At 50.3% G+C, this 13,819-nt stretch overlaps 1 protein-coding gene across 2 annotated transcripts in view; it reads left to right on the top strand.

The window, feature by feature from the left end:
- Positions 1 to 13,819, top strand: part of LOC134636037 (atrial natriuretic peptide receptor 1-like) — a 63,749-nt gene that overhangs the window by 44,776 nt on the left and 5,154 nt on the right. For both annotated transcript variants that reach the window (XM_063485788.1, XM_063485789.1), the window contains exons 7-20: positions 90 to 225; positions 968 to 1,052; positions 1,290 to 1,407; positions 1,980 to 2,054; positions 4,865 to 4,942; positions 6,303 to 6,407; positions 6,512 to 6,583; positions 6,889 to 7,051; positions 7,215 to 7,370; positions 8,381 to 8,549; positions 9,939 to 10,085; positions 11,989 to 12,112; positions 13,324 to 13,392; positions 13,533 to 13,707. In XM_063485788.1, the coding sequence (XP_063341858.1) occupies positions 90 to 225; positions 968 to 1,052; positions 1,290 to 1,407; positions 1,980 to 2,054; positions 4,865 to 4,942; positions 6,303 to 6,407; positions 6,512 to 6,583; positions 6,889 to 7,051; positions 7,215 to 7,370; positions 8,381 to 8,549; positions 9,939 to 10,085; positions 11,989 to 12,112; positions 13,324 to 13,392; positions 13,533 to 13,707 (1,672 nt within the window). The remainder of the gene's footprint in view (positions 1 to 89; positions 226 to 967; positions 1,053 to 1,289; positions 1,408 to 1,979; positions 2,055 to 4,864; positions 4,943 to 6,302; positions 6,408 to 6,511; positions 6,584 to 6,888; positions 7,052 to 7,214; positions 7,371 to 8,380; positions 8,550 to 9,938; positions 10,086 to 11,988; positions 12,113 to 13,323; positions 13,393 to 13,532; positions 13,708 to 13,819) is intronic.

Genomic DNA, 13,819 nt, shown 5'->3' with positions numbered 1-13,819 from the left:
GTGACCTTTGAAAACATAAACTAGAGTAACGAATGTTAGAACGTCTGAGTGAATCCAGGGACGTTAACCACACCTCCTCCTCCTCGCAGATCGCTATGGTGTACAGCACCACTGAGGAGCATCTGACCGCCGTACCTGGAACACACCTGTACTGGCTGGGCGGAGCCCCTCCCCCTGATTTTCCTGTCTGTGGCTTCAAGAACGACAACCAAGTCTGCCTCGCAAGTCAGTATGCCAAAGATCAGTCTGAGGTCAAAGTTCATATGGACTATTCTTATATACACAGAGTGTTTCTACTCTGTGTGAGCACTCAAAGCTCCTCATTCACACACATGTAAGTGCTTCCTATCTAGCATTCACACTCCGATGGATACATCACGATGGGGATCGAACCAACAACCTTCGCGGTTAGTAGGTGACCTGTGCTACCAGCTGAGCTACAGCCCAGACCGGGAAGAACTCGTTTTAAAAATGTGTGTGGTCCTGATGGTCCTCGTGGTCCTGAAGGTCCTGATGGTCCTCGTGGTCCTGATGGTCCTCATGGTCCTCATGGTCCTCATGGTCCTCATGGTCCTCGTGGTCCTGAAGGTCCTGATGGTCCTCGTGGTCCTGATGGTCCTCGTGGTCCTGATGGTTCTGATGGTCCTCATGGTCCTGATGGTCCTGATGGTCCTTGTGGTCCTCATGGTCCTGTTGGTCCTTGTGGTCCTCATGGTCCTGTTGGTCCTTGTGGTCCTCATGGTCCTCATGGTCCTGATGGTCCTGATGGTCCTCGTGGTCCTGATGGTCCTCGTGGTCCTCATGGTCCTGTTGGTCCTGATGGTCCTGATGGTCCTCGTGGTCCTGATGGTCCTTGTGGTCCTCGTGGTCCTCATGGTCCTGTTGGTCCTGATGGTTCTGGTTCTGAATCGTGAGATCACATAGTGTGTCTGGGTTAATAACAGTCTTCTCCTTCTCTCTCTGTCAGAGACCATCACCATCTACCAGATGGTCTCCATCGTGGTCTTCTTCTTCTTCATCTTGATCCTGACCATCGCCATCTTCATCTACAGGTGAGAGCTGCTGCAGTTCCACTACCTGGTCATGTGGGGGCAGTAGCATGTGGAGTGATCGTGCTACATCACCACACGATCAGGGTCTTTGGTGCACTCAGAGAAGAATGATTTAGAATGAGTTGGTACTACTGAGCGTGTGCGAACTGTAATCAGACAGACTGTGTCTGACCGTCTTTGAGCTTCACCTGGAGGAAGATGAAGGTGAGTCACTGAAGAAGAGTGTTTGTGCTGCAGGAGGATGAAGCTGGAGAAGGAGCTGGTAGCTCAGCTCTGGAGGATCTCCTGGGACGACATCCAGATGAGCAACCTGAACAAGGTGCTGCGGAGCGGCAGCAAGCTCACACTGTCACTGGTAAGTGCGCGCACACTCCCACACGGTGACTAAATGTTTGAGGTGCACGTAAGGCTTCTGATGACAGGCGCTCTAATCGAATGTAGATGTAAATAAAGATGTGCGTCGAGCTCAGGTCGCTGTTACGTTTTAGACTAAACTGTGGAACAGAAAATAACGAGGCCTGAAATCAGCTCCGAGGAAACTCCCAGAATTCTTCTCGCTGTCTGTAAATCCGACAGACGCCTTCACAGTGAAAACACACTGCCACGAGCAGTTTATTAGGAACACCTGCACCATCTTTGATGTTGGAAAGGTGATGAGATGGGAAAGGTGAGGGTGGCACATTACTGGATGAGAGTCCGAAGGCTGTACCTAATATTCTGCCCTAGACGTGTCAGTGACACAAGAATATTAGGAACAGCTCCAGGAAGCAGATGAGTTTGCACACGTGTTCCTAATAAAGTGCCGAGTGAGCGTACATGTGCAGTGTTTTTACACGATCATTTTCGTCACCATGGTAATCCTTGGTGTGACGAGGATGATGAAGATGATGAAGGTCACACTGACTCTGAGCGTGTGTTTGTTTCCAGAGAGGCTCAAACTACGGCTCCCTGATGACCGGAGACGGGAATCTGCAGATCTTTGCAAAGACCGGATACCACAAGGTGAGCGTGTCCTCGCCCTCCTCATCTTCCTCAGCCTCCACACCCTCCTCAACCTCCTCACCCTCCTCAACCTCCTCGCCCTCCTCGCCGTCCTCACCTTCCTCAGCCTCCTCGCCCTCCTCGCCCTCCTCACCCTCCTCAACCTCCTCGCCCTCCTCACCCTCCTCATCTTCCTCAGCCTCCTCGCCGTCCTCATCTTCCTCAGCCTCCTCGCCCTCCTCAGCCTCCACACCCTCCTCATCCTCCACACCCTCCTCATCCTCCTCACCCTCCTCATCCTCCTCACCCTCCTCATCTTCCTCAACCTCCTCGCCCTCCTCACCCTCCTCATCTTCCTCAACCTCCTCGCCCTCCTCACCCTCCTCATCTTCCTCAACCTCCTCGCCCTCCTCACCCTCCTCAGCCTCCACACCCTCCTCAACTTCCTCACCCTCCTCACCCTCCTCATCTTCCTCAGCCTCCTCGCCCTCCTCGCCCTCCTCACCCTCCTCATCTTCCTCAGCCTCCTCGCCCTCCTCACCCTCCTCAGCCTCCACACCCTCCTCAACTTCCTCACCCTCCTCATCTTCCTCAGCCTCGTCGCCCTCCTCACCCTCCTCATCTTCCTCAGCCTCCTCGCCCTCCTCATCTTCCTCAACCTCCTCGCCCTCCTCACCCTCCTCAGCCTCCACACCCTCCTCAACTTCCTCACCCTCCTCACCCTCCTCATCTTCCTCAGCCTCCTCGCCCTCCTCACCCTCCTCAGCCTCCACACCCTCCTCAACTTCCTCACCCTCCTCACCCTCCTCATCTTCCTCAGCCTCCTCGCCCTCCTCACCCTCCTCAGCTTCCTCACCATCCTCAACCTCCTCGCCCTCCTCACCCTCCTCATCTTCCTCAGCCTCCTCGCCCTCCTCATCTTCCTCAACCTCCTCGCCCTCCTCATCTTCCTCAGCCTCCACACCCTCCTCATCCTCCTCGCCCTCCTCACCCTCCTCATCTTCCTCAGCCTCCACACCCTCCTCATCCTCCTCGCCCTCCTCACCCTCCTCATCTTCCTCAGCCTCCACACCCTCCTCATCCTCCTCGCCCTCCTCAGCCTCCTCATCCTCCGTCATCTCATCAAGTTCAGCATTTCAGGAATTAAAAAAAATTCACATATAGAAAAATATTTTCACCCAGAAAGAAAATCAAATCTTTGTTTGGGGACTGTAGTGTGTGATTGGCGTAGAGGGGAGGAGTTAATCAGCCGTGCTCTGCCGTTCAGCGTGGACTCAGCAGGGGGAGGGTCAGTGACCTCCTGCTGCCAGTCCGATAAAAAGGGGAGGCTGCGTCAGGAGGACGAACAGCACAAAACTGCGGTGCTGCAGAAGAATATGCGGGTGGTGCAGGACGTGGGTGGGAACAGAGACGCGTGAAGTGGGTGGAGATGAGTGTCAGGGCTGCAGGGGTGAAATAAAGGTTTGAAGATGGCGGCGAGAGCTGCTACGAGGAATGGTTGGAGATGGTGGAGCCCGAGGTGGCGGTGTTCAGGTGTGCAGACCCCGCTGGGCCCTCTCACCTTCATGACCCGCTGCAGGACCAACACGTGAAAGGGCAGGCCTTGTCCAAGTGCATCATGGGACTGTGATGTCCTGCTGTTTCATATTCAAACACTCTTACAGACTCTGCAGAGCGGCGCTGATTTCAACAGTGAGCGCCCCCGCCATGGCGGCAGCGCAGCTGTGGGAGGAGCCAGTGGTGATGCATGCGCTGATAAGGAGTCAGGTGGGAACACCTGGAGCTTAATTTAAGAGTTAAATTTCCTGCCTGTGAATGGAAATAACTGAGCTGTAGTCTGCTCCGAGGAAGCTGCCCTCCTCCTCCAATCAGCCGAGTGCTGTTTTCACCGCACTCATCAGTCACCACTTTGAAAGGTCAGAGGTCGTTGATTATTTCTTCAGGTCTTAATGATGCCGCAGGTGGAAAAGCTCGTTATGAACAACTAGTTTGAATCTCTGAGACAGGAGCCCTCCAATCACAGAGTTGCTAATGTGCATCAGTATTTTATCCTGATTCGTTGTAGAACCACATAAACCAGATCAGAGATACCGATCTGAGGTCCAGGAGGGGGCGATGCCTCTGAAGCCTGATTGGACAGAAGTCTATGCGGCGATGATCCTCCATGTTCTATCCTGATGGGTTTCTGGTCTCGGTCGCTGTTTCAGGTCTGACTGAAGAAAACAGGAAGTTCATGTTAGAGCGGAAGCAGGAAGCAGGGCGAGGGCTACCTGTGATCAATAAGAGCGCAGACGCTCTCAGAGTGTCAGTCAGATCCACCACATATGTGTCATGGTAACATGGCGTGGCGAACGAGGCTTTAACAATGTCATTGTACATGAACAATGAAAATAAAGATTATTCTATTGTGTTTAAAGGGGGAGGAGCTAAAAGCTGCTCGTTTCAGACAGCGCACGAGCTGAGACACAGGATCAGACAAAGAAGGATCATTTCTGACAAAGATCATGTAAAGCTGCTCTAACAGTGTCCAAGAAGGAAAAAGAGCTGGAAATGAGCAGGACACTTTCACATTTGTCATCATTACGATTAATGAGCAGGATCGCAGATCAGAAAGGTTCTCTGAAGAGAACCGGTTTAAGAACCAGAGCTGAGCAAAAGCATCAGCTGTGCTAGCAGCGCAGCATGCAGCTCCTCCTGCGTCAGGTTAGCTAAACGGCTAACGAGGACGATGAGAACAGGAGAGAGCGACGAGAATGAAGTGAGGCATCTGCATCATTTCACTGAAGTCGCTGTTGTTGACTTTTGGTATGTTGCTCTTTGTTTTCTTCCAGGGGAACATCGTGGCCATCAAATACATCAACAAGAAACGCATCGAGCTCAACAGGAAGGTGCTGTTTGAGCTCAAACACGTGAGTGTCTGACACGTCACACGTGACCATTAGCACCAGCTAAGCTAACAGCTCAGAGTGGCTAAGTGTTTGCTTCCTGTTCAGTACCAGGCTCACCAGTACAGTACAGCAGCCAGCATGAGGTGCACTCAGCAGGGTCAGTGCAGCTACAGTGGGGCCTTCATCATCCAAACATCCATTCATTTATTTTTCCTTACCCAGTTCAGGGTAAACACGGTTCGGTCATTTTAATCCATACACTGCACACATTCAAGAAAATGTAATATTCTTGAATGTTACATTACATTAATGTGGGGTGGCTGTGGCTCAGGTGGCAGAGCAGGTCAGCCGCTAATCAGAAGGTCGGTGGTTTGATCCCAGGCTGCCTCCTAGCTGCATGCCAAATATCCTTGGGCAAGATACTAACCCCATGTTTGCCTACTGGTGGTGGTCAGAGGGCCCAGTGGCGCCAGTGTCTGGCAGCCTCGCCTCTGTCAGTGCGCCGCAGGGCAGCTGTGGCTACAATGTGGCTTGCCATCGCCAGTGTGTGAATGTGTGTGTGAATGGGTGAATGACTGAATGTAGTGTTTAAGCGCTTTGGGGTCCTTCGGGACTGAGTAAAAGCGCTATACAAATGCAGGCCATTTGCCATTTAATATTCAGCTAATTAAAAACAGACGATGTGAAATCTGTGTCACATGTTCTCAGACGTGGTTTCTTCTTGGAAACATTTAGAAAAGAAACAACTTCCTGTTATTTTTCTCCAGACTTGAGCTTCTGGATTTACATCACTGATGTAATGACCTGAACGATGTTCGGGTCAGGGTAAACTAATTCTAGGCTTCATGGTCTGGACCTGGACCTGGTCTGGACCTGGACCTGGTCTGAGGAGGTCTGATGGGCAACGCTGTGAAATGTCCCTTCAGTCCAGGGGTCTCAAACTCGTGGCCCGGGGACCACTTGCGGCCCACGTCAGCCCTGCTTGTATGTTGATGTGAAGAAATCTAAAGCAGTTTGGCTTTTCTGTCAGAGAGGGTTTGTTTGTTGTTGCGTGAAATGTTAAAATCATTTATCAAAATGATTGAATATGAAACCAACATGAGCAGAGAGCACAAACATGAGGCTCTGTCAGCTTAGAGTCACACTTACGTCTGCACTTTATTCTGTTACATACGAACACAGCAGCGCTGCCACGTGTCGGACACACACAGAGGACTTCCTGAACACTAAAGTGGCCGTCCAATGAGACGACAGCAGTGGCAAACAGTGACGTTTGAGACTCCAGCTTTAGTCTGTTTCCACAGTGGGCGTCACCGAGGGCGGAGTCATGCTCCCCGTGTTTTCCTGTGAATTCAGCCTTTGAATGTTTCCGTCTGTGCAGATGAGAGACGTCCAGAACGAACACCTGACCAGGTTCATTGGAGCGTGCATCGACCCCCCCAACTGCTGCATTGTCACAGAGTACTGCTCCAGAGGCAGTCTGCAGGTACGGCTTTAAGGGTGGAGGTCAGGGTGACGGCGTCATGGCTGGTGCTGAGGAGATCTCGCCAAGGTCACCGCTGACAGGTTATTGGTTGTTTGTGTGTTCAGGACATCCTGGAGAACGACAGCATCACTCTGGACTGGATGTTCAAATATTCCCTCATTAATGACATCGTAAAGGTACGTTTCCATTTCCTGCAGAGTCTCTGCTTCGTTAAGTTTCTGCTTCCTGGACTGAAGCTTGTTAACGGCAATTTCAGGGAGTGGAGTCGATGCGATGCATGTGGGACTCATTAAAGTGAAAGTACGAGCAGGAAGCGAGCAGGTTAACGAGGACAGAGGAGTCAAAGTTAGAGAGCTTTGGGGTCCCCGGCGTCTGATTGGATGATGGCAGGACTCAAAGTGAAGACAACAGTAATAAGTTACCTCCAGGTGGTGTTACCTGTGATAACAAACATGTGCTGTCCTCCTCTCTGTGTCTGCAGGGCATGCTTTTCCTCCACAACAGCGTCATCTTCTCCCACGGTAAACTCAAGTCCTCCAACTGCGTTGTGGATAACCGCTTCGTCCTGAAGATCACTGACTACGGTTTGTCCAGCTTTCGGTCTGAGAGCGATGCAGCCAGCGACGCTCACGCCTACTACGCCCGTGAGTTGCAGCTCTCTGCCGTTAATCTACTTTTCCTGAAGTCAGGCAGCGATGTTAGCAGCACGCTCCTCTCAAACTCTTTAATGTTAAACATGAAGAAGTTCCCCGAAAGGTTTCGATGTGAAGCTCAGGTCCTGAGGTCTCTGTTCATGCCGCCCTGCAGAGAAGCTGTGGATGGCTCCAGAGCTGCTCAGGATGGAGTGTCCTCCTCCTCAGGGAACCCAGAAAGGAGACGTCTACAGCTTCGGCATCATCCTCCAGGAGGTGGCGCTTCGACGAGGAGCCTTCTACCTGGAGGGAGACCCGCTCAGCCCTAAAGGTAGGTAGCTCCGAGGTTCCTGCTGCAGGTGTGCAGCTTTAAAGGCTGATGGTGCACGTGCACACCTGTAGGTGTGCGTGTCGGGTTAAGATTAAGCCGTGATCCTGCTGGGATTTATCAGAGCAGAGAAGAAGAGGCTGAGCAAACAGCATGTCCACGCTGGTTCCTCAGCCGCCTCTCGCTCACAGGTCATTTCTGCGTTCGCTCTCCAAACCACAGAAAGCGCTTCACGCTGGACGCTGAGCTCTGCTGCTGCATGCTCACAGAGCAACTGGGGAGCAGAAGCTGTTTACCTGCTCTCTGCTCAGGTGCGTGCTCCGGCAGCGGCGAGCCTCATCACCGCTAATGACCTGGCCTCTGATTTATTCGCACGGAGCACACTGGACGTTCCCGTCTCTGCGTTTCCGTTCATTAGGACTCGGCGTCTGTGTAGCCGGTCGCCTCCGTCGCTCAGGTATGACCTGCTGTCGCCATGGGAACCTGCGTCATGCTGATGGGGTTGCTAACAGCACAAGTCTGAAAAGGATTATGTTATTTATAAAGAAGTCAAATAAAGTGTGTTATCATGTAAGAGAATAAGCAGCGTCACTCTCGACCGCCTGGTTTACACCATAAACCGTCGCTGGGATCATCGCCAGCTGTTCTGAAGCTGTTTGTCTCGTACTGACGCTCGTGGTCACTTGTTTTACTGCACAGTCTGCTTTCAGTCACAGATCAAATCCATGTTTAACACAAACCTTCTGACCTCCTCCAGTTAAATGTGTTACTTTGAAGTTAAACAGGATGGTGCTCACCACATTTCATGAAACGTGTTTTTAACTCTGCTGACAGTTTTACAGAGACAGGCCCAAAGACTGTGCTGCTCATCCTCGAGCGGCTCGAGGCTCCGAGCAGAGGATAACGTATGCACCAACACCAGCGCTCCACCCGAAAGCACCAACGAGCTGGTAGTTTAAGGTTCACTGCTCGTCCTGAACCTGCGCTGAATGTGCTGAACTGTTTCTGTGCAGAGATTGTGGACCGCGTGATTCTGGGGGAGTGGCCCTGCCTGAGGCCGACCATCGACCCGCAGAGTGACCGCCCCGAGCTGGGTCAGCTGATGGAGCGCTGCTGGGCCGAAGAGCCGACGGAGAGACCCGAGTTCAACCAGATCCGAGTGCTGCTGCGCAAACAGAACAAGTAAGACCTGAAACAGTGAGCAGAGCGGGCAGTTTCAGGGTGGTGCATCAGTGACATCCTGTGGCCACACAGGGAACAACACCCAAAACTGCATTTGTGTGTTTACAGAGTGAAACATCTCCATCTGAAAGACCTGGATGGCCGCTAACTTTCTGCTTCTTAATTCAGATCAAACTGAGGTTATTGTACTCGGCCCTGAAAATCTTAGAAATATGGTATCTAACCAGATTCTTACTCTGGATGGCATTACCTTGGCCTCCAGTAACACTGTGAGGAACCTTGGAGTCATTTTTGACCAGGACATGTCCTTCAAGGCACATATTAAACAAATATGTAAGACTGATTTCTTCCATTTGTGCAACATCTCTAAAGTTAGAAATATCCTGTCTCAGAGTGACGCTGAAAAACTAGTTCATGCATTTATTACTTCCAGGCTGGACTACTGTAATTCTTTATTATCAGGATGTCCTAAAAACTCCCTGAAAAGCCTTCAGTTAATCCAAAATGCTGCAGCAAGAGTCCTGACAGGGACTAGGAAGAGAGAGCAGATTTCTCCTGTATTGGCTTCCCTTCATTGGCTTCCTGTTAAATCCAGAATTCAAAATCCTGCTCCTCACATACAAGGTCTTAAATAATCAGGCCCCATCTTATCTTAATGACCTTGTAGTACCATATCACCCTATTAGAGCACTTCGCTCTCACACTGCAGGCTTACTTGTTGTTCCTAGAGTATTTAAAAGTAGAATGGGAGGCAGAGCCTTCAGTTTTCAGGCCCCTCTTCTGTGGAACCAGCTTCCAGTTTGGATTCAGGAGACAGACACTATCTCTACTTTCAAGATTAGGCTTCAAACTTTCCTTTTTGCTAAAGCATATAGTTAGGGCTGGACCAGGTGACCCTGAATCCTCCCTTAGTTATGCTGCAATAGACGTAGGCTGCCGGGGATTCCCATGATGCATTGAGTTTTTCCTTTCCAGTCAACTTTCTCACTCACTATGTGTTAACAGACCTCTCTGCATTGAATCATATCTGTTATTAATCTCTGTCTCTCTTCCACAGCATGTCTTTATCCTGTCTTCCTTCTCCCACTCCAACCAATCACAGCAGATGGCCCCGCCCCTCCCTGAGCCTGGTTCTGCCGGAGGTTTCTTCCTGTTAAAAGGGAGTTTTTCCTTCCCACTGTCGCCAAAGTGCTTGCTCATAGGGGGTCATATGATTGTTGGGTTTTTCTCTGTATGTATTATTGCAGGGTCGACCTTATAGTATAAAGCTCCTCGATGCGTCTGTTGTTGTGATTTGGCGCTGTATAAATAAAACTGAACTGATATTAAAGTGGACACGAGCCCACACTTGGTTTTTGCCCACCCAGAACAACATGTGTGTGTTTTCAGGGAGTCACGGACCAACATCCTGGACAACCTCCTGTCCCGGATGGAGCAGTACGCCAACAACCTGGAGGAGCTGGTGGAGGAGCGAACGCAGGCGTACCACGAGGAGAAACGCAAGGCCGAAGCCCTGCTGTACCAGATACTACCACAGTCAGTACTCCAATTACTGCACACAGTGCGGCTCTACAGTAAACATACCCTCCTCCTCCTCAGGTGCACCTTTGGACATCTTCCTCACAGTTGGGTTCTGAGCATGTGCAATTGTGCGTGTGACGTATGGGCCGCTCGTCTATGGCGTTATTTTTGTGCGTCTATTCTGAGCGCATGTAAAAAAAAATGTTTGCAAGTACAAATGTTGCATTTTGAGGAGAAAATTATTTTGCGCGAAGCAAACTCATCGCTGCGTGCAGGAAATGTGTTTCAGTGTTTGCTAATATCCATAAACACACAGTAACAGCCGCTCTGTGTGCTCACAGACGTCTGCAGACCTGCTCTCAGCATCTCTGCTCCCTGCACGCTCAACTCTCTGTACGTTACAAATGTGACACAAAATCAGCCAATCACAGACTTGGATGCAAAAATTCTGATTGGCTGTTTTGGTCTCCAATCAGCTCGACAGCTACTGCATTCCAGAAACACGGTCCAGAGTGTAGCTAAACCCCTTTTCAGTTAATATGTTTCATTATTTGTTTTTAAATATAGACTTTTTTAGGAGCATTGTTGGTTTTAATCTAGTTTGAAGCAAACCGCTCTGCTGGATCTGGCTAGTAGCTGGCGAGCTGGTTGGAGACCATTATCATGTGTGTGGATGACAGCAAACACTGAAACACATTTCTTGCACACAGCAATTATTTTTCTTCTCATAAAATAATTTTCTTCTCAAAATGCAACATTTGTACTTGCAAATTTTTTTACGTGCACTCAGAATAGACGCACAAAAATAACGGCATAGTCCTCCGGTCGTGTGCTTTGGAGGGTGTGCTGGTTGGAGGCACAGATCGTTGGTGTAAACAGAAAGAGGCGTTCCCCTCTTCAGACTGCCCAGCTGTGCACAGGTGTGACCCTGGGATAAGTCCACACACCTGTAGTTTTTGGCTAGCTTAGCGTTAGCATGCCGTCTGTGCTTGCAGGCAGCTGTGTTAGCGGCCTGGATGGATCTTCCACTTCACTATTACGCTGTCGTCCTTAGTAATGTCTGTATCCACGCTGCACAGCTCTTTTCCTCCAGCACACGAGCTGACGTCAGCTGATTGTAGCTCAATAGGCAGGTAGACCAATAATTCCAAGGAACTGGACTGCTGGGAACCGGTTCTCGATTCTTGTCCTATAGTGTTGACATCAAAGTCAAAGTAAACTTTATTGTCATCTCTGCTATGTACAGTTCAGTATATAGAGAGACAGATGACGAGGCTCCAGTTCCATACAGTGCAAAGAACAACAATAAATACAGGAAGAGTAAGAATAAATATACACTTTGAGGTAAAAAGGGTTAATAGAATAGAATAGAATAGAATAATCCTTTAATTGTCCCACAAGGGGAAATTTGGTTGTATCAGTAAACAGTAAAGTTTACAATTTATAAAATAAGATTTAAAGTGACTTTGAAGTGGTTTAAAATAACCAATGTAGCAGTTTTACAGTTTACAGTATAAATGATTTAAAGTGACCAACATGAGCAGGATTGTCCACAGAGCAGCATCTGTATTTACAAAGGCAGCGATGTGTGAAGTCCAGTAGAGTCAGTTACTGGTTTGTGTGGGTGTGTGTGGTGGGGGGGAGTGGGGGAGCTGGTAGTGAGGTCAGGAGTCTGAAAAAGCTGTCTCGCAGTCTGGAGGATCGGGCCCCGATGCTGTGATAGCATCTGCCGGATGGGAGGAGGGAAAAGAGTCCGTGTGAGGGGTGTGCACCAAGCGCACATGTCAGAAAGGGGCATCCAGGGAAGGATGTCCAGACAGCAGCAGAGGTGGTAAAGGTCCCGAGGTGCACACGGACATTTTTTATGGGCGGAGCCCCCTGCTCACACACTCATGGCGCCGTATTGTCTCTCTGTCAGTTCGGTGGCCGAGCAGCTGAAGCGTGGAGAGACGGTTCAGGCTGAAGCCTTCGACTCGGTCACCATCTACTTCAGCGACATCGTGGGCTTCACCGCCATCTCCGCAGAGAGCACGCCGATGGAGGTGAGATGAGTGTTACCTGAGTACTTCAGTACTTCTCACACAGCTTCCAGGTCCAAAGACACAAACACAGAAAGCCAGACGGAGAGTAGCACCGGATACCTGATCCTCCCAAATCCGAGCTTGGACTCTGAAACCGGCTCTGCGTCCTGTCACGCCGTCAGGGCTGCGTGTGACTGAAGTGTCAAACACCTGCAGCGCAGTCTGGCCTGCAGGTGTCTTATCAGACAGGCTGGTGTTTCTGCTGCAGGTTCAGACGCTGCATGCTTGCCACCATGTTAGCACGCGGGCTGAGGGCGGCTGGCGAGATCCATATTTCAGAATCATATGTACAACGTATTAGTGGAGAACAATTGGCTGGTCGAGGGGGCTAAAATCCAGAGGGAACATTTTTTAGAGTAAATGAAATGAAAACTTTATCGATACAGCGGCTTCCTCCCACGTGCAGCTAGTGGGGTTAGGTTAATTGGTCGTTCTAAATTGTCCATAGGTGTGAATGGTTGTCTGTGTGTTAGCCCTGCCACAGACTGGCGACCTGTGCAGGGTGTGCCCCGCCTCTCGCCCTAAGACAGCTGGGACAGGCTCCAGCCCACTGCGACCCTGATAAGCAGAGAACAGATGGATAACAGGTGGAAATAGATTCTCATATTTGTACTGCAGGGATCAGTAACTCATGAGGCAGCACGACTAACGATGTCCCGGCAGCTGGTTTCCAGACTGGGCGTCCTCGGCCGGCCGGACGCCGCTGCATGCATTTACAGATTTAATCTAGAAGATTCTCCCTCACCTGTCCTTTTAAGGGTTTTTGGATAGCGACTAAGAGTATGATTTGGAATTAAAAAGGAATTTCAGTGTATTTTATTTGAAATTACAATCTAATTATATTTACCTACAAATACACACTGGAATAAGGAGGAAACCAGTCAGCACACAGAGAAATAATTATACTGGAAGTAAGTTTAAGTAACGTCGTCTCAGGCAGCGCTTCATGCAGATCAATGTAATGAATATTAAATAAAGTACTTTGATGTACAAACCTGACTTACCTCCACGTGTCAGTGTTCCTGTAAGTATTAATCACACTGTTGTATCAAATCAAACACACTGAATTATAAAGTGTTAACATGTTCTCTCACACACTGCCCTGAAACCCAGCGGCCTGCAGGGGGCGCTCCAACACCCACCTTCAGTCTGACGTGCTGATGTCTCTGCAGGTGGTGACTCTGCTCAACGACCTCTACACCTGCTTCGACGCCATCATCGACAACTTTGACGTTTACAAGGTAAACGGCTCGTTTCTTTCCTCCGACCTGTTCTCAGGTCAACTCTTAGCAACAGAGCGCGTCGCCATGGAGACCAACTCACAATAAGGACAACTTTTAGTGCGACTCTAACTGATGTCACGGTGCTGTGGCGCCCCCAGGTGGAGACCATCGGCGACGCCTACATGGTGGTGTCGGGGCTGCCGGTGAGGAACGGGAAGCTGCACGGCCGAGAGATCGCCCGCATGGCGCTCGCCCTGCTGGACGCCGTCAGAGCCTTCAAGATCCGCCATCGACCCGAGCAGCAGCTAAAGCTGAGGATCGGCATACACAGCGGTGACAACACACACTCACACACTCACACACACACACACGCACACTCACACACACACACGCAGACTCACACACACACACACACAGACTCACAGACTCACACACACACACACAC

Source organism: Pelmatolapia mariae, linkage group LG10_11 (assembly GCF_036321145.2).
Source record: "Pelmatolapia mariae isolate MD_Pm_ZW linkage group LG10_11, Pm_UMD_F_2, whole genome shotgun sequence".
NCBI classification, from domain to species: domain Eukaryota; kingdom Metazoa; phylum Chordata; class Actinopteri; order Cichliformes; family Cichlidae; genus Pelmatolapia; species Pelmatolapia mariae.
Note: the sequence above shows the minus strand (reverse complement) of the source record. Positions and strands in the feature narration are given on the sequence as shown.